This window comes from Centruroides vittatus, unplaced genomic scaffold (genome assembly GCF_030686945.1).
Source record: "Centruroides vittatus isolate TY-2023 unplaced genomic scaffold, ASM3068694v2 contig_199, whole genome shotgun sequence".
In the NCBI taxonomy this organism is placed as follows: domain Eukaryota; kingdom Metazoa; phylum Arthropoda; class Arachnida; order Scorpiones; family Buthidae; genus Centruroides; species Centruroides vittatus.
Window position 1 is genome coordinate 943,034 of NW_027121224.1, and position 21,000 is coordinate 964,033.

A 21,000-nucleotide genomic window follows, 5' to 3' on the forward strand; every position below is an offset into this window, starting at 1 on the left:
AGTTGTTTCAATAGAAATTTGAGAATTGAAAAATCTCAAAAAAGCAAAATTTTTTTTAATGATTCTTCTATTATAAAGTCAAGCAATAATAATACTCAGCAATGTTACAACATAGATATAGGGAAAAAAAGACAATTTTATCAAACTTAGATTATTTGTGTAATGAATTAATAAGCAAAGTTATCCGTATGAGTAAGAATTAAATATGATTAAATTTCTACCTTTTTTCCCTATGTGTGTGTTGTAATATTGCTTGAAATTATTGTTGCTTGACTTTAAAATACCAGATTTTTTTAATGATTTTAATTTTTATGTTTTTTTACCATATAAATCTAAATTGCAAGCTAAGGATGATTCGAAATAGAACCAAAATCATTATTCGATTAGTTTTATTTAGTTTACAAAATTAAGCAATTTTTTGTTTATCTGCTTTCGTTAAATGTATAATTTTCATTTTACTGGTACATTTAAGTGAAATTAGTGTTTATACTGAATTTATTTGAAAATGTTGATCGAGTTTTGCCACTTGCATATAAATGGTGTGCTAATAGTATCGTATTCTTTTTATAGGGTATTCTATATAGTTTTTTTCATAAGGCATTATATAACTATTAAATACCAAATAATTTAGTGTTTATATATACATTATATAACACTCATTACTAGAAGAATTGAATTTCAATTCTTTTAGTGATGAATGCTTTATTTATTAACTCTTATCCATCGTCATGTGATCTCGCAGACTACTTGACACATTTATTCGTCACTGGTATAAAGTTAAAAGGTTGTTTTTTCACGTATCTTTAAGTTAGTGTGTACTAAGCAGTTGAGTAGTATGCGTGCTAGTTCTAGATCAGTATTTTACCATTTTAATGAGTTTAAAATTTACAGTTGTCTGAGATCACACCGTGGTGTGAGTGTAACATATATTTTTTCAAAATCTAAAGTTGCTTCTTCTCCTGGAACTTCTTAGTTTGATATGGGGATTAAGATTGTGGGAAATGTCTTGAAAACAAAACACCTTGGTATTTCCAGCAAACAAGTAAAATTTAATAAAATAAAAACGTTTTCGACTATTTTTAATAGTCCTCTTCAGTTACTCTTTAAATTGAAAATGGAACAATTCTTTAAACAGAATTAGAACAAAAAATAGAATGCCAGCAATAACATAATTTAAATTTAAAAAATAAAATAAAAATAACATGAAATAAAAGTAACATAAAAATAGTACAAATGAAACAGTAAAATAAAACAAAGTATTAATATAATTAAATGTAGTAAAAAGATTTCCATGCACTAGATAGACTATCAGCATCTCTATGGTTGATGCAACCTTTGGTATTATGTGCCTTGTAAATCTCGAGTTTTTCAATGTATTTAATAAAATGTTTGTTAGTGGCAGTCTTAATTATGGAAGCTTTATCCCAATAAATATTGATATCTTGTTCTTTTGCAAAGGCTGCTAGTACAGTACTGTCCAAGTGTTTAGTAATTGAATATTTATGCTCCTGCAACCTCTGTTTTAAAGACCTCATGGTAGCACCAACATAAACTAACTCTGAATTAAAACGGTAGTCAGTTAATGGGATTGAATATACTCCTGATGTGTTGTTTCGATTTAGTTTCAACTTATCGTTCCGTAGAATTCTGTAAATCGTAGGATTACGTCGATAGATCATTTTAACATTGTTCTTGCGAGCTATTTTCTTAAAGATGGAATGTAGGAAAGGAATATAGTTGAGAACTACTTTTCGGTCTTGGCTGGTGGTAGTAGGATGTTTATTTGTTGGGTTACAAAATTTATCAATAAGAGCGTTAATCTCCCGTAAATGATATCCTTGTTGTACAGCTATTGTGCGTATGTAATTTAGCTCTCTATATGTGTCATAAATACTTGTACAGTGGGTATAGGCCCGTTTTATCCAAGATCTAAAGGCTGCATGTTTAAAGTTGCTGGGATCGAAAGAATTCTTTGGAATAATAATAGGAAGATAGCTAGGCTTTCGATAAATGTTCGTCCATATTTCACCAAATTTACAAGTGATGGATAGATCCAGGAAGTTTACATTCAGGTCACTTTTTTGTTCCAATGATAGCGTCAAACCATATCGTAAAAAGGAAATCTCTTATCTCGCAAAAACAAGGTGGTAATTTTATAGATGGAAATAATGCTTTAAAATCCATTACGGTCATAAATTCATTGTCTTCTAGGCTAATATTTCTGAGCATATCCACCAGTTGAATAGAGTTATTAATAGTATACGGGTGATCTTGAAGTCGTGGCTGGATAAATCTAACCAGTTGTTTCTCAAGTTCAAACGTAGGGGAGCCACATTTTTCTATAACAGGTCGTATCTGACAGTTAGGTTTATGGGTTTTGCCAAAAGCGAAGATTCTCGGTGTTCTTGTTGCTTGTACGACAGAGTTATGCATACATAACTTGCGAGCTAAGGGAGTTGAAACGAATTTTTTAACTCTCTGTTGTAGTGATTCTAAATATTTGTCAGGAGCACGTTGGCATTCGGTGTCCCTGATGTAATCCTGCAGTTTATGGTTGTAGGAATCTCTTTTAAGGAGCACTACTCCTTTGGACTTATCAGCCTTGATAAGCACTACCTTATTTGTATGTAGCCATTCTTTGGCATTTTTAATGCAATTGTGGAAATGAGTGTTCTTGGAAATTCTTTCTTTAGTTGTGCGAAATCTTGTTTTCCATCGTACGTATTCTTGACTTGTAGGATTCATTTCCTTAATAATCATTTCAACATTAGGCACAATGATATCAGGGGTTGGTTGAGGAGCAGGAGCAAACAGTGGTCCGTATTTTAATGCTTCCAACAGACAATCGGGAGGTGTGATGTTATCCCATGCCGTTATAACGTCATTATTATGAATGCGTGGTTTGACGTTCTGGTATCGTAATAACCATTTCAGTTTCTTGACATATTTACGTTTTAAGTTTTTTTCAACTGAGCAAGCTAAGTTGATAACTTTATGATTAACATCCATAAGGAGAACTGGATCTTGTTTAAATAAATCTTCCTCCAAAAGAATCAGTTTATGTAATAAGGCATAATAAAGACGCCTAGAAGATCGGATAGCCTTATTAAGGCACAGATATTTCAGTCTTGGTAATAGAGAGATACAGTTGTTTGGTAGCCGTATCCTTTGAATGGAGTTTGGAAAAACGTTATTAAGCCGGCATTGCAACAGGAATTCAAATTGTCCTTTAGCCCTCTGAAGTTTGATAACTATTCTTCTGTAATTTTTAGCCGGTGTAGCCATTAGAATAATAAAAAATAAATCACTTACTGGAATATAAACAGAATGAAAACAAAACACCTTGGTATTTCCAGCAAACAAGTAAAATTTAATAAAATAAAAACGTTTTCGACTATTTTTAATAGTCCTCTTCAGTTACTCTTTAAATTGAAAATGGAACAATTCTTTAAACAGAATTAGAACAAAAAATAGAATGCCAGCAATAACATAATTTAAATTTAAAAAATAAAATAAAAATAACATGAAATAAAAGTAACATAAAAATAGTACAAATTAAACAGTAAAATAAAACAAAGTATTAATATAATTAAATGTAGTAAAAAGATTTCCATGCACTAGATAGACTATCAGCATCTCTATGGTTGATGCAACCTTTGGTATTATGTGCCTTGTAAATCTCGAGTTTTTCAATGTATTTAATAAAATGTTTGTTAGTGGCAGTCTTAATTATGGAAGCTTTATCCCAATAAATATTGATATCTTGTTCTTTTGCAAAGGCTGCTAGTACAGTACTGTCCAAGTGTTTAGTAATTGAATATTTATGCTCCTGCAACCTCTGTTTTAAAGACCTCATGGTAGCACCAACATAAACTAACTCTGAATTAAAACGGTAGTCAGTTAATGGGATTGAATATACTCCTGATGTGTTGTTTCGATTTAGTTTCAACTTATCGTTCCGTAGAATTCTGTAAATCGTAGGATTACGTCGATAGATCATTTTAACATTGTTCTTGCGAGCTATTTTCTTAAAGATGGAATGTAGGAAAGGAATATAGTTGAGAACTACTTTTCGGTCTTGGCTGGTGGTAGTAGGATGTTTATTTGTTGGGTTACAAAATTTATCAATAAGAGCGTTAATCTCCCGTAAATGATATCCTTGTTGTACAGCTATTGTGCGTATGTAATTTAGCTCTCTATATGTGTCATAAATACTTGTACAGTGGGTATAGGCCCGTTTTATCCAAGATCTAAAGGCTGCATGTTTAAAGTTGCTGGGATCGAAAGAATTCTTTGGAATAATAATAGGAAGATAGCTAGGCTTTCGATAAATGTTCGTCCATATTTCACCAAATTTACAAGTGATGGATAGATCCAGGAAGTTTACATTCAGGTCACTTTTTTGTTCCAATGATAGCGTCAAACCATATGGGTTGTTATTCATTTTGTTAAGGAACTCGCTAGCGTTATTAATATTCCTCCAAATGATGAACACATCATCCACATATCTTGCATATAAAATTATGTCGTTGTTGAAGATAGGCAGTACTTTATTTTCTAAACGTCGTAATACTAGTTCACATAAAACTGGGGATATTGGGCTCCCCATTGGAACTCCTCGTTGTTGTAAATATGTGTTGCCTTCAAATGCAAAAAACGAAGTATAACAAATTAGGTGTGCGAGTTCTAATATGTGTTCATGAAATTTTGTAGCATTATTAACATTCGTAAAAAGGAAATCTCTTATCTCGCAAAAACAAGGTGGTAATTTTATAGATGGAAATAATGCTTTAAAATCCATTACGGTCATAAATTCATTGTCTTCTAGGCTAATATTTCTGAGCATATCCACCAGTTGAATAGAGTTATTAATAGTATACGGGTGATCTTGAAGTCGTGGCTGGATAAATCTAACCAGTTGTTTCTCAAGTTCAAACGTAGGGGAGCCACATTTTTCTATAACAGGTCGTATCTGACAGTTAGGTTTATGGGTTTTGCCAAAAGCGAAGATTCTCGGTGTTCTTGGTGCTTGTACGACAGAGTTATGCATACATAACTTGCGAGCTAAGGGAGTTGAAACGAATTTTTTAACTCTCTGTTGTAGTGATTCTAAATATTTGTCAGGAGCACGTTGGCATTCGGTGTCCCTGATGTAATCCTGCAGTTTATGGTTGTAGGAATCTCTTTTAAGGAGCACTACTCCTTTGGACTTATCAGCCTTGATAAGCACTACCTTATTTGTATGTAGCCATTCTTTGGCATTTTTAATGCAATTGTGGAAATGAGTGTTCTTGGAAATTCTTTCTTTAGTTGTGCGAAATCTTGTTTTCCATCGTACGTATTCTTGACTTGTAGGATTCATTTCCTTAATAATCATTGAAATGGTTATTACGTTACCAGAACTGAAATGGTTATTACGATACCAGAACGTCAAACCACGCATTCATAATAATGACGTTATAACGGCATGGGATAACATCACACCTCCCGATTGTCTGTTGGAAGCATTAAAATACGGACCACTGTTTGCTCCTGCTCCTCAACCAACCCCTGATATCATTGTGCCTAATGTTGAAATGATTATTAAGGAAATGAATCCTACAAGTCAAGAATACGTACGATGGAAAACAAGATTTCGCACAACTAAAGAAAGAATTTCCAAGAACACTCATTTCCACAATTGCATTAAAAATGCCAAAGAATGGCTACATACAAATAAGGTAGTGCTTATCAAGGCTGATAAGTCCAAAGGAGTAGTGCTCCTTAAAAGAGATTCCTACAACCATAAACTGCAGGATTACATCAGGGACACCGAATGCCAACGTGCTCCTGACAAATATTTAGAATCACTACAACAGAGAGTTAAAAAATTCGTTTCAACTCCCTTAGCTCGCAAGTTATGTATGCATAACTCTGTCGTACAAGCACCAAGAACACCGAGAATCTTCGCTTTTGGCAAAACCCATAAACCTAACTGTCAGATACGACCTGTTATAGAAAAATGTGGCTCCCCTACGTTTGAACTTGAGAAACAACTGGTTAGATTTATCCAGCCACGACTTCAAGATCACCCGTATACTATTAATAACTCTATTCAACTGGTGGATATGCTCAGAAATATTAGCCTAGAAGACAATGAATTTATGACCGTAATGGATTTTAAAGCATTATTTCCATCTATAAAATTACCACCTTGTTTTTGCGAGATAAGAGATTTCCTTTTTACGAATGTTAATAATGCTACAAAATTTCATGAACACATATTAGAACTCGCACACCTAATTTGTTATACTTCGTTTTTTGCATTTGAAGGCAACACATATTTACAACAACGAGGAGTTCCAATGGGGAGCCCAATATCCCCAGTTTTATGTGAACTAGTATTACGACGTTTAGAAAATAAAGTACTGCCTATCTTCAACAACGACATAATTTTATATGCAAGATATGTGGATGATGTGTTCATCATTTGGAGGAATATTAATAACGCTAGCGAGTTCCTTAACAAAATGAATAACAACCCATATGGTTTGACGCTATCATTGGAACAAAAAAGTGACCTGAATGTAAACTTCCTGGATCTATCCATCACTTGTAAATTTGGTGAAATATGGACGAACATTTATCGAAAGCCTAGCTATCTTCCTATTATTATTCCAAAGAATTCTTTCGATCCCAGCAACTTTAAACATGCAGCCTTTAGATCTTGGATAAAACGGGCCTATACCCACTGTACAAGTATTTATGACACATATAGAGAGCTAAATTACATACGCACAATAGCTGTACAACAAGGATATCATTTACGGGAGATTAACGCTCTTATTGATAAATTTTGTAACCCAACAAATAAACATCCTACTACCACCAGCCAAGACCGAAAAGTAGTTCTCAACTATATTCCTTTCCTACATTCCATCTTTAAGAAAATAGCTCGCAAGAACAATGTTAAAATGATCTATCGACGTAATCCTACGATTTACAGAATTCTACGGAACGATAAGTTGAAACTAAATCGAAACAACACATCAGGAGTATATTCAATCCCATTAACTGACTACCGTTTTAATTCAGAGTTAGTTTATGTTGGTGCTACCATGAGGTCTTTAAAACAGAGGTTGCAGGAGCATAAATATTCAATTACTAAACACTTGGACAGTACTGTACTAGCAGCCTTTGCAAAAGAACAAGATATCAATATTTATTGGGATAAAGCTTCCATAATTAAGACTGCCACTAACAAACATTTTATTAAATACATTGAAAAACTCGAGATTTACAAGGCACATAATACCAAAGGTTGCATCAACCATAGAGATGCTGATAGTCTATCTAGTGCATGGAAATCTTTTTACTACATTTAATTATATTAATACTTTGTTTTATTTTACTGTTTAATTTGTACTATTTTTATGTTACTTTTATTTCATGTTATTTTTATTTTATTTTTTAAATTTAAATTATGTTATTGCTGGCATTCTATTTTTTGTTCTAATTCTGTTTAAAGAATTGTTCCATTTTCAATTTAAAGAGTAACTGAAGAGGACTATTAAAAATAGTCGAAAACGTTTTTATTTTATTAAATTTTACTTGTTTGCTGGAAATACCAAGGTGTTTTGTTTTCATTCTGTTTATATTCCAGTAAGTGATTTATTTTTTATTATTCTAATGGCTACACCGGCTAAAAATTACAGAAGAATAGTTATCAAACTTCAGAGGGCTAAAGGACAATTTGAATTCCTGTTGCAATGCCGGCTTAATAACGTTTTTCCAAACTCCATTCAAAGGATACGGCTACCAAACAACTGTATCTCTCTATTACCAAGACTGAAATATCTGTGTCTTAATAAGGCTATCCGATCTTCTAGGCGTCTTTATTATGCCTTATTACATAAACTGATTCTTTTGGAGGAAGATTTATTTAAACAAGATCCAGTTCTCCTTATGGATGTTAATCATAAAGTTATCAACTTAGCTTGCTCAGTTGAAAAAAACTTAAAACGTAAATATGTCAAGAAACTGAAATGGTTATTACGATACCAGAACGTCAAACCACGCATTCATAATAATGACGTTATAACGGCATGGGATAACATCACACCTCCCGATTGTCTGTTGGAAGCATTAAAATACGGACCACTGTTTGCTCCTGCTCCTCAACCAACCCCTGATATCATTGTGCCTAATGTTGAAATGATTATTAAGGAAATGAATCCTACAAGTCAAGAATACGTACGATGGAAAACAAGATTTCGCACAACTAAAGAAAGAATTTCCAAGAACACTCATTTCCACAATTGCATTAAAAATGCCAAAGAATGGCTACATACAAATAAGGTAGTGCTTATCAAGGCTGATAAGTCCAAAGGAGTAGTGCTCCTTAAAAGAGATTCCTACAACCATAAACTGCAGGATTACATCAGGGACACCGAATGCCAACGTGCTCCTGACAAATATTTAGAATCACTACAACAGAGAGTTAAAAAATTCGTTTCAACTCCCTTAGCTCGCAAGTTATGTATGCATAACTCTGTCGTACAAGCACCAAGAACACCGAGAATCTTCGCTTTTGGCAAAACCCATAAACCTAACTGTCAGATACGACCTGTTATAGAAAAATGTGGCTCCCCTACGTTTGAACTTGAGAAACAACTGGTTAGATTTATCCAGCCACGACTTCAAGATCACCCGTATACTATTAATAACTCTATTCAACTGGTGGATATGCTCAGAAATATTAGCCTAGAAGACAATGAATTTATGACCGTAATGGATTTTAAAGCATTATTTCCATCTATAAAATTACCACCTTGTTTTTGCGAGATAAGAGATTTCCTTTTTACGAATGTTAATAATGCTACAAAATTTCATGAACACATATTAGAACTCGCACACCTAATTTGTTATACTTCGTTTTTTGCATTTGAAGGCAACACATATTTACAACAACGAGGAGTTCCAATGGGGAGCCCAATATCCCCAGTTTTATGTGAACTAGTATTACGACGTTTAGAAAATAAAGTACTGCCTATCTTCAACAACGACATAATTTTATATGCAAGATATGTGGATGATGTGTTCATCATTTGGAGGAATATTAATAACGCTAGCGAGTTCCTTAACAAAATGAATAACAACCCATATGGTTTGACGCTATCATTGGAACAAAAAAGTGACCTGAATGTAAACTTCCTGGATCTATCCATCACTTGTAAATTTGGTGAAATATGGACGAACATTTATCGAAAGCCTAGCTATCTTCCTATTATTATTCCAAAGAATTCTTTCGATCCCAGCAACTTTAAACATGCAGCCTTTAGATCTTGGATAAAACGGGCCTATACCCACTGTACAAGTATTTATGACACATATAGAGAGCTAAATTACATACGCACAATAGCTGTACAACAAGGATATCATTTACGGGAGATTAACGCTCTTATTGATAAATTTTGTAACCCAACAAATAAACATCCTACTACCACCAGCCAAGACCGAAAAGTAGTTCTCAACTATATTCCTTTCCTACATTCCATCTTTAAGAAAATAGCTCGCAAGAACAATGTTAAAATGATCTATCGACGTAATCCTACGATTTACAGAATTCTACGGAACGATAAGTTGAAACTAAATCGAAACAACACATCAGGAGTATATTCAATCCCATTAACTGACTACCGTTTTAATTCAGAGTTAGTTTATGTTGGTGCTACCATGAGGTCTTTAAAACAGAGGTTGCAGGAGCATAAATATTCAATTACTAAACACTTGGACAGTACTGTACTAGCAGCCTTTGCAAAAGAACAAGATATCAATATTTATTGGGATAAAGCTTCCATAATTAAGACTGCCACTAACAAACATTTTATTAAATACATTGAAAAACTCGAGATTTACAAGGCACATAATACCAAAGGTTGCATCAACCATAGAGATGCTGATAGTCTATCTAGTGCATGGAAATCTTTTTACTACATTTAATTATATTAATACTTTGTTTTATTTTACTGTTTAATTTGTACTATTTTTATGTTACTTTTATTTCATGTTATTTTTATTTTATTTTTTAAATTTAAATTATGTTATTGCTGGCATTCTATTTTTTGTTCTAATTCTGTTTAAAGAATTGTTCCATTTTCAATTTAAAGAGTAACTGAAGAGGACTATTAAAAATAGTCGAAAACGTTTTTATTTTATTAAATTTTACTTGTTTGCTGGAAATACCAAGGTGTTTTGTTTTCATTCTGTTTATATTCCAGTAAGTGATTTATTTTTTATTATTCTAATGGGAAATGTCTTTTCAAGTGATATGAGGCATCAAAATAATTATAAGAATGACAATAAAGGGCGGTCAACCTCCCTTGAAACTGACAGCAAAATAACTGAAAATAAATATGAGAGAATTAGTATTGGTTGGTTTACAAAATACTAAGATGTCTTAAATACACAACAAAACATGACCTCTTGTTGTGCATTAAAGACATTTGTTTGGAATATGCAAAATAATTATATTATGGTACTTGTGTTTTTTAAATATTACTCTTTCTTTATAAATGTTCATTTAGAACAGGCCTGGCCAACCGAAATTGTTTCACGGGCCACTTTGACCATGAGTAACATTACGGTGATCCACAATTTAGGAAAACATGCTTTTAAAAAAGTAAAACAAATACAAAATGAATAAGATTTTATTGTTATACCAAGAGTTTGTACTCGCACTTATGCATTATAACAATGACACATGCAAATTTTCATTTATTTACCATATTTTACGGACTATAAGATGCTACAGACTATAAGACTCACCTTAATTTTTAAGCAATTTTTTTTTTTTTTAAATACCTATAAGACGGACTATAAGACGCACCTGAATTTTGGAGGCAATTTTTCGAAGAAAAAAGTGCGTCTTATAGTCCGTAAAATACGTATAATCCTTTACTCAACACCGGAAGATAGTCAATTACGTACCTCCAAAAACTTGTTACCGGTGAGTATTTAATCATCGTTTTCGAACCTTGGAGGGTTCGAAAACATTCGTTAGATTTAGTTTTTCGTTTTTTGATGATTAAATACTCACTGGTAACAGGTTTTTGGAGGTACATAATTGAATTTTAATAGATATATAATATCGCTTAGTGGGCCACACAGTTTAACGTGATGGACCACGTGCGGCCCGCAGGCCGCAGGTTGGCCAGGTCTGATTTAGAATATCTTTTAGCTTTTGAAATAGAAGTTAAATCATACTTGATTTTTTATTTTAAATTATAACTTAGGTTATTTTATTGCAAATGTAATGATACCTTATGCATTCAAGTAAATAAATATTTTCATAATGTATTTTTATTCTTCAAACTTGCTTTATATCATATAAAAATATGTCTTAAAACATTGATTTAAACTTGTAAAAGCAAAAATTATATATATAGGTATCCTTTGTATAACATGGTAGTCACGTTCCAAAAAAGTGCCATGTTATGCAAATCCATGCTATATGAAACAAAGAACTAATGCAAAGCATAGGATTATGTTCCAAAAGTTAGCAGAAGTATACTATTCTTTTTCCTTACTAAGAGAAATATTTTTTATATGTCCTTTGAAACTTAGCATAAAGTTACTATTGATAACAAATCATACAAGAACACTCCTTTTGATGGAAAAAGTAAATTTATTTTCTATAATGTAGAACTGATATGCATTTTGGGCTCTATGCCCTCTTCAGTCCTTATTTTATTATGTATATCAGTAAAAACTATGTAAGAAATTACAGAATGTATTAAATATATTTAACACATGCATACAAAAATTTTTTAAATATAATCATCTAAAAATAATTACAGTGACAGCTAGAATAACTAATTATTAAAACTGTAGGGTAAAATAAGTAAAACTGAAATAAATTAAAAAATAAGTAAATAAATAAATATAATAAAATGCGGGTTTTAAAGAATTAAAAGCTATTAGCTTTTTTTCAGTAACACATCATACAAAGAACAGTTATTAATATAGGCTTTATTGATGGTGGAAGTGCATTTCCGGTCTTAATGACCCCTCTTTAGTACTTATTCTTTACAAAAGAAGGATAGATAAGGATTACATCATACATAATAAAAAAAATTTTTTTTAAATATTATCTGTATTAACTTACATAGTTGATTATTGGTTAAAAATTTACATTAAAGAAAATATTGGGTAATTGACTGGGTAGAATCTGTTTACAAGGGTTGCTGTTGCTGTACAAGGGTTGTCTGCTTACAAGGGGTTACACAGTTTTTACCGATACACATAATAAAATAAGGACTGAAAAGGGGCATAGAGTCCAATATGCATATCTGTTCTAAATTATAGAAAATAATTCTACCTTTTCCATCAAAGTTGTTCCTGTATGATTTGTTCTCAATAGCAACTTTATGCTAAGTTCCAAAGGACATACAACTACTTGAGAGAACAGCAAGCAATCAAGTACTAAGAGAAATATGTTTATTAAAGCAATTGATAATTTATTTCCAATCAATAATTAATTAACAATCACAATTAAAAGTACTGTATTATGCATTAATATTAATTTTAATTAAATGAAGGTGTTTTCTTTTTACAAAGTATTGTTGTCATCTCATCTATTTTGTTGATCTTGATCAGAAGTTTCAGCAACATTTTCATATTTTTTGTTTTTATCATAAAAAATTTTTATGGGTGACGAAATAAGAATATGTTATTAATTGAAAATTTGTTCTAGCGGGTCACATTTTTTCAGTCAAGTACTGAGTGATTTTCCAGAATTTGTGTTTGAATATCAAATTGTTCAAGTACTGAGATACCACCATATTTCATTTGTCATTTTACAAATGAAATAATCATTTGTAGGTAAGTAATACTTACAGTTAAAAAAAAGTTTAATAACACTTATTTAAAAATGTTTAAATAAACTTTACTAAATACGAAGATCTATAGAACCAATGACAATCTTAAGGGCTAAAGTCTGAAAGCAATGACAGTGACTACTGGTTGATAGAAAAGTTATTGCAATTTTTTCTTCCTTATCCTATCAGTTTTCCCTAAAGTAAACTTGATGAAAAGCACAAAATAATTTGAAAATTTCAATATTCTAAAATTTATGGGCAAATTTGAGTCAACACCCATGATTACTTGAATAAAAAAAATATAGAATAATAGAGTTTGCACTTGAAAGTTGTGAAATTTTGTACAGAGTATTTCTAAAACTGTGTTAGAGTGAAACTGGAAGTCATTGTACAGGGGATATTCATAATTTTCAAACCATGTTAGATCGAAACAGTGTTGTATGAGGGATATCTGTGTATATATATATATACACAGATATCCCTCATAATAATAAATATGGAATCCATATATATATATGGATTCCATATTTATTATTAACCCTCCGTGAGTCGCTAGGAATCGTTCTCTTACTTAGGTCGCATGGGTCTGTCAGACCCGTCATTTTTATTTTGAAATTAATAAATTTTTTCTATCGCGTAGAGGAACTACAATTTTTTCGTTAAATTCTACGCTTTGTTTTCTATCTAGTAGTATAAATTACTTCTGTATTGACGAAATTGTCTTTTCAATATTTATTTTTACGTAATTTGATGAAAAAATCACAAAATAATAAACATATCAAATTTCAACTCGCTGTAAGTTATCTGACGTTTCACCGATAATCATCGGGTTTGTTTTCAAATGGGGAAGAAAGTTCACTCATTCGTGTGAAGTCAGTAGAAATTCAGTACTACTGCTAAAAATTTTTTAAATAGATTTCGCGTTACCCCCTTTCGCGAGAGTCAATAAACGTTAATTGTTTTATGGCTCTATTAAAAAATGCTTATTTTTGGGTTTAAAATCGACTAATTGACAACTGTTTTATTTTGTTTTACTCATTAGAATGTCATCTTTAAGATTTAACAGATAGTTTTGTTAGATTTTCACACATGAATTTTATTTTTAATTTTTAATGTGATATAGTCGTGTGTTAGGCTTAACTCGATCACCTAATTCAAAAATTGACATCGGTCAAAATATTATTCAATTTATCAAAATTCTTTGTTGATAGTTTAGATATAAATGTTTTCTCTGCACGAAATGAATCGATCGAAAAAATAATGAGGGGCCCATCAAAAATTCGGCAATTAATGACATGTTGTCGATTCTGTAATTTGTTTTTTTTATAATATAAAATATTCACACAATAAAACTGTAAAAAGGCATGCATATCAATATCTGAATGTTATCAAAATGCAATTATCAAAAATTTTATAATTTTCACAATTTGTATTATCTTAATTTAGTTTTAAAGTTTTTTGTCGCGCTTTGTGTATCGCGCGACAAAACAGTCGCAACGCGATCAAACGCAGCGATTTCATTCATAATTACTTGTTATGTAGATCGGGCTAACTTTTCAGGTTTGTTTTGTTGTGCCGCGATGAAAAATGAATAAATAATAAAAGCAGATTATAATTAAAAGTATTTTTATCAGATTAATCTGAATTATTAGATTATAGAATAATTATAGCTATGCGATATGATTGTCGCGTAGTTGTAATTATTTTTCTTATATCTAATTCCTTAATGTTTAGGGTCTAATTAGCTAACTTCTAGTTGTTATATTTCGTATGAACGTGTAAGCATCGTTTCAAAATTGTCTGGTGGGAATTGACTGAGATTAGAACTACCCTCCACGTAAATCAAGGTTATAATGTAAACCAACGTTAGACAATCGCCCAGTGACGTAGCGTGGGTGTCAGCCGCCTGGGGCGGAGGAAAATTTCCCCGCCCTCTTATTTAGGGATTTTTACAAGATATTATTATTTATTGTGAAATTTTGCCGCTCTCACTACGCTACGCCACTGCAATCGCCGAATTAAAATTTAATTTTTATTTTAAATTTGTATTTTAATTTAAATTGACCAGTCGTAAACTGTAATATGTTTCTGATAAAATCTCAAAACAAATCGATTTCAGTCTAATTTTTAAAGAAAAATCGCAATTTAAATTTTATTAACAAATAAAAAAAAAGGAATAAACAAATGTAAACAAATCATGTGTTATTTAGATTACACTGTATTGTGAAAAATAATCAAAAAAGAAAATTGATACGGATTCAGATATAAAAGCCGGTTTATTACTACAGTACAGTAAATATATTACAGTTTACGGTGTTTAATTTTTTTTAATACAAATTTAAAATAATACTAAAATTCACAACTAGATATTCCATAGACTTACTATAGGAAAATGGAGTTTCCAGGAAATATTCATTGCTAAACAATTTTAAAAACATGTTTACTCATCTGAACACTGTCGAACATTTAATTAGCAATTTATAGCTTATAACGCGATTAAAACAAAAGAATTTATAGCGATTGTGTAAATTCGATTACCAAGATCATTTCCGAGGGGGCAGGACATTTTTTGGAATTTTATAGCTAGACTGTTTTCACAAGTTTCTGATTACTTAGTAAAAGTGAAAAAAGCCAACTTGCATCGCCCAATATACGAGGAATAATCATAAATTAATTATAATAGTGATAAATAAAAATTATATGATAAGAATAAAAAATAATTTAATTAATTAAAAAGTAATTAGACATTACTTTTAAAAACAATATTATAACAAAAAAACAAAAATTTAAATATACAAATAAATAACGATATGATAGGATTTAATAAACACCGCGCGACAACTTAAATGCGATAAAGTTATTGCGACACTCGCTATCGGCAACGGCGACAAATTAAACGGTTTTTTTTTACCCCCATCATGAGTCGCATGGGTCTGACAGACCCAAAGTATTTTTTTTCTCAAAAATGAGCGTTGTTATTCAAAAATATTTAACAGCATGTTAATCGGGATAGAAAGTTAGAAGAATATTAATTTTTTCAGATTTTTTGAAAAATATTCAATATTAAAAAATTGTAACTAAAGTTCGCGCCGGGTATGTCAGACCCGTTCGACTCACGAAGGGTTATATGAATAATGATCTGTGAAGCTGTGGTCACATCTTGCAATTTCCAGCCATGCAAGCAACTCAACTGTGACTCTGTTCCTGATGACTAGTAAACCCCCTCTTAAAACCAGTGCAATTGCAACCACAACTAGAAACAAAAAGTTTGTTCTACTCACAGCAATTGCAACATGCATCCAATTAGCAAATGCCTTTGTGCCACGTCATATAGTGACAACTTTAAAAATAGTTATCATCATGGCAGGAACTGAGAATAGCAGTACAACTTTAGAATCAAGATTGATCAAGCTTATTCAGGCTCACAAATGCCTGTGGAATTTTAATTCATTTTATTGAAGAAAAGATATCAATAAAAGAGCACTGGCATGGTGTGAGATAAGCAAAAGTCTTGCCATTGATTATAATAGGGTTACCATACATCCATATTTAGTACAGACAGTCCATACTTTAAAGGCTCTCTGTGTCCATACCGTACTTAGAAAAAATTAAAAAATGTCTGTACTTTTCAACTTTTAATAGTTACTAAATTTTTGATAATTATTATTGCATTTGTTGGTTACGTGGCAACATTGGATAAGCAAATGTAATGGCTCTGTTACTTAGAGAACATGTGAACATTCATAATGGTTTTTTTAATTCAGTAGTACTTCTGTCTAAGGCCTGCAACACACTGGATCACACAAGACAGACTTGGTCAAGACTAAATTCATCAAGACATTTTGTCTAAAGCATTTGACAGTTTAGTATCACACCAGATTAGTCAATGTGTTTGAAATAAAAAGTCAGTACAGGTGTTCCTTGATTAGTGCAGTTAATTAATCCCTTGATCCTACAACGTATATCAAAAGTGCATTAATCAAAATATAGTATCTACGTTAAGTAAAGACAGCTAATAAAGCCACATAAATTAAAACTTCTGCTGCTTATATAATGGGATTGTGCAATTAATTTCATGCATTAATCAAGTCCTGCATTAAGCAAGAGCTACCTATATTCAGTTGTTACTAAGTTGGTAATTGTTTAATGGAGTAAAATGGTAAAACCTGATCAAATTTTTGAAAACTGAAGGACGAAATATGAAACAAATTTTCTTTGTTAAAAATTCTACATTCCTTATTTTATTGTTAATATTTTTGAGGTGCCTGCAGTACAATGAAATTAAATAAATATAAATAAATAAATAAATATATATATATATATATTTCTGGTCATCACTTTCAAAGTCTGCACTATCATTTTTGAGCTGAAGCCTTCAGACGATAATTATTAATTATAAATAAATAAATAAATTGGTTTTTCTTGTATCAACACTGTAGTATAAAGAGACAAAGATGTTACCTTAACAAAAGGTTTTATTTGTGTCTAAAACACATGACTGTTACAATTCAAATGCAGCGAGAAACAGTGCTGCCAGTCCAAGAGACTAACTACTGTGGGAGAAGTGTTGCCACACTGTGACACTACTATATTCTCCCCCACTTACATTACATAATATAGTCCTTCAAATAACTGGGCTGACGGCACTGCCTTGCAGGACGAGGCGACCCGATTACTTCTGTCGGGGTTGAGAAAATATCTTTTTCTTCGACTTGGGAAAATTACGAATCGCTCTCACAAGGTGGAGGAAGCGTTGCCTGAACATCAAAGCTAGCTTGAACAGGAATCCAGGCTGAAATATTAGGGAAGACTGTGTCATCTTTGGAGGATTCAGGCAAAGGTTCACCTCTAGGCGTTATGTGCCTTAGGGACACTGTCGATGTCCGCCCATCTGGGTACTGAATGTGAGCATACTTAGGATTAACCTCCAATAACTGGACTTCTTCTACTAGAGGGACATATTTATTGGTGCTGTTATGTGAACGTAGTAGTGTGACTGTACATCATAATTTTGTATATACGCAATAGTCATAAGCATAACATTAATCCCTCTATTCTTTGTTCTTTGTTTCCCTTATTTCTGGATCTTTCGATTTTCACTTTCCTTGCGGGCGGGGCAGTCCTTTTCTAAGAAGTAAGGGGAAAGACAAAGGAGTGAAAAGACCCCGAGGCACAAGAACGGGAGTAATGGTCATTCTTGGTGTGGAGCTGAGACAGAGCAGACGGTAGGAGAGGATCCAAGAGGCTCGTTCAGCGAAACAGAGATACGACTGGGAAAGAAGAAAGATAGTAGCCAGTGTCGTAAATATAATTCCCCGACCCGAAGATTTCGAGGACGCATCATTATCCTGGGTACCCCCTATACTTTCTTTCGTATACTTCTCTTATCTATCGAACTCTTCCTTTTTTCTCTCTAGTTTGTAAGTTAGTTTTAGTCTTAGTTTATAAAGTTTCGATTAATATTCCATTGTAACTCGCTATCAGTGAGTCGCGCTTCTTTTGTGTGAACCACGTGTTTTTTTTTCTTTGTCTACTCCTCCTTCGCCTACATGCGTGCGAGGTCCCGAGTTGGAGTTGTAAAAGAATCCTGTGTATCATCACGTGAGAAGGATAAGTGTTTTGTTGATAATTGTTTTTTTTTTCTATAACATTAAAATTAAAGTTTTGTTTTATTGTATTTCTTGTCCTTTCGTTGGCCATACTCTCACGTGATCTAACAGTAGGACAGGTCCCGGTGATAGCAATCAAGTGGGAAGGCCAATACTTATTCCTGTCTTCCGGGGGTGTCTGAAAAATCTTTCATGTGGCGTAGAATTTGTAGCAGTGCATAGGAGAGATCGAACAGCATGTAATGCATCGCGTAGTACATCTTCTCACTGATCAATACTTCGATTAGACGAGCAGAGAGCTAAGGAAATTGTCTTCCAATAATACCATTGTAACGCTCGACGAGACCATTACCCTAGGGATTATAAGGTGTGGAGAAACTAGAAGCAACATCAATAGAGGTGAGGAAGGAACAAAGTTCACAAGATAAGAATGCAGCTCTTCTATCTGAATGTATATATAATGGGGCTTTAAAGATTGAAAACAGCTGATGAAGGCACTTAATAACAGTACTACTGCTGACGCCTGGACAGGGAAACGCAAATGGAAATTTTGAATATTCATCTATTATTGTCAGAATGTAACAGTTCCTCGACTTGGAAGGAAGAGGATCTTTAAAGTCAATGTCTAAACATTCAAAGGGAGACGTGGCTTTAATAAGGTGGTTTGAAGGAGCAAGAAATTTTGGTTTTAATTTGGCACAGATAGGACAAGAAGCAGTTAATTTTTTTATTTCCTCCAAAGAAAATGGTATGTTCCTACTACGCACCTAATGATAAAAACGAGTTACTCCTGGGTGGCAGAGAGAGTTGTGGAGAACAGTGTGTCTCTTCAAATCAGGAAGGGCATAGCAGATTCTTGATAGAGCATCAGCAACGGTATTTCGACTACCAGGATGGTAAATAATATCAAACTTATAACATGACAGTTCCAATCGCCACCTTAGAATCTTATCATTCTTAATTTTACTATTAGATTTAGAATGAAACATGAAAACTACCGAACGTTGGTCAGTAATTAATGTAAAATGACGTCCAATTAAGAAATGTCTCCACTTCTTTAATGCCTCAACTATAGCATATGCTTCCTTCTTTATACTAGTGTTTTCTCTCACTACCATTCAAGGATCGTGAGAAGAAAGCCACAGGTTTACTTTCCTGAGACAACATAGTACCGATAGCGAAATCAGAAGCATCTGTTTCAACAACAAAGGGCACATTGTCAGTAACAGGAGTCAAGGTAGAACGAGATATTTCAGCTTTCAAATCTGAAAAGATCATGGCAGCCTCAGTTGGCAGTGGAAACGACTTACTCTGGGCTAGAGGTTGAATTTTCTCACTAAATCCCTTTATCCATGGGGCATAGTGGGCCAGCATTCCTACTGTTTGGTGAAGAGATGTAATATCTGTAGGTAGAGGTAATTCTAGCAAGGGCTTTAGACGCTCAGGATCTGGACATATAGCTCTCCCTTCAATTAGGTAACCTAGTATACAAATAAATCTAGAAGAGAATGAACATTTCACTTTGTTGAGTGTTAAGTTATACTTAAGAGCTATGTCCACAAAACGAGTAAGATTACGATCATGTTCTTCCTGAGTTCTTCCGCAGACAGTAACATCGTCCAAATAAGCAAATGTGTCAAATGAACCTTCTTTAGCAATCAACTGAGAAACAGAACATTGAAATCCAACAACACCATTTGTGAGACCAAAACTAATCACCTTAAACTGCCACAATTTGTTACAAGCTTCAAATGCCGTATAATGCCTATCTTCTTTCGAAATGGGTATTTTATCTAATTTGATGGTAGGCTCTACACAAATCTATCGTACTGAAAACTTTATAAGAGGTTATTTTCTGAATCAAGTCATCAATTCTAGGGAGAGGGAATGCATCCAACCAGTAAACTATTACAGTAAGAGTGTCATTTAATCCGAATCAGTTGGGAACTGGGGTTGTTTGGATAACTGATTTTTTGGATAACCGATTATGTACAAAAAAATATATTAACCTATCCGATGTTAAAATTTTTCTCCATCGTGCCTCGCTTCGTGTTGAATTTTCGTCAATTTTAAGCCTAACGAAAATTTTTATAATAATAATCGAGTCTATTGTATCATTAAAAATTATTTCTTTATTTTGTACAAACAAAATAAATATATTGAAAAATATAAAAACAAAAAAAATTATACTTTAGAAGTTAATCTAGTATCAAAAACGTTTGATTCAGCACGACACAGTCTGACTGGAAAGCTTTCGGATAACCGGTTTTCAGATAAATGACACTCTACTGTACTTATTAATAGTGCGAGAGTAGTCTATAACTAACCTTTTCTTTGGACCAGGTACAATTACCACCTGAGCCCTCCATGGTGAATTGCTTTTCTCAATTATACCCTCAGCCGTCAACCTCTTAATTTCTGCATTAATGAAATCCTGATTTGGTTTAGAGAACCGTCTAGAAGACTCTAGATTTAGTAGCGCTAGGCCTTGTGCCTTTAGACAAATGTTTGAAGAGATGGGCTGGTGGCACGTT

The 21,000-nt window shown here is 32.7% G+C and overlaps 4 protein-coding genes across 6 annotated transcripts in view; 3 read left to right on the top strand and 1 right to left on the bottom strand.

The window, feature by feature from the left end:
• The window catches only part of LOC136970486 (protein C19orf12 homolog), a 31,405-nt gene that overhangs the window by 659 nt on the left and 9,746 nt on the right, over positions 1-21,000 (top strand). The window lies entirely within an intron of this gene.
• Positions 3,590-5,362, bottom strand: LOC136970494 (uncharacterized). The gene has a single exon (XM_067264940.1). The coding sequence runs from the start codon at positions 5,360-5,362 to the stop codon at positions 3,590-3,592; it is 1,773 nt and encodes a 590-aa protein (XP_067121041.1).
• Positions 5,382-7,364, top strand: LOC136970495 (uncharacterized). The gene has a single exon (XM_067264941.1). It carries the CDS (start codon positions 5,382-5,384, stop codon positions 7,362-7,364), a length of 1,983 nt encoding a protein of 660 aa, XP_067121042.1.
• On the top strand, positions 7,945-9,981 carry LOC136970496 (uncharacterized). Its single transcript, XM_067264942.1, has one exon. It carries the CDS (start codon positions 7,945-7,947, stop codon positions 9,979-9,981), a length of 2,037 nt encoding a protein of 678 aa, XP_067121043.1.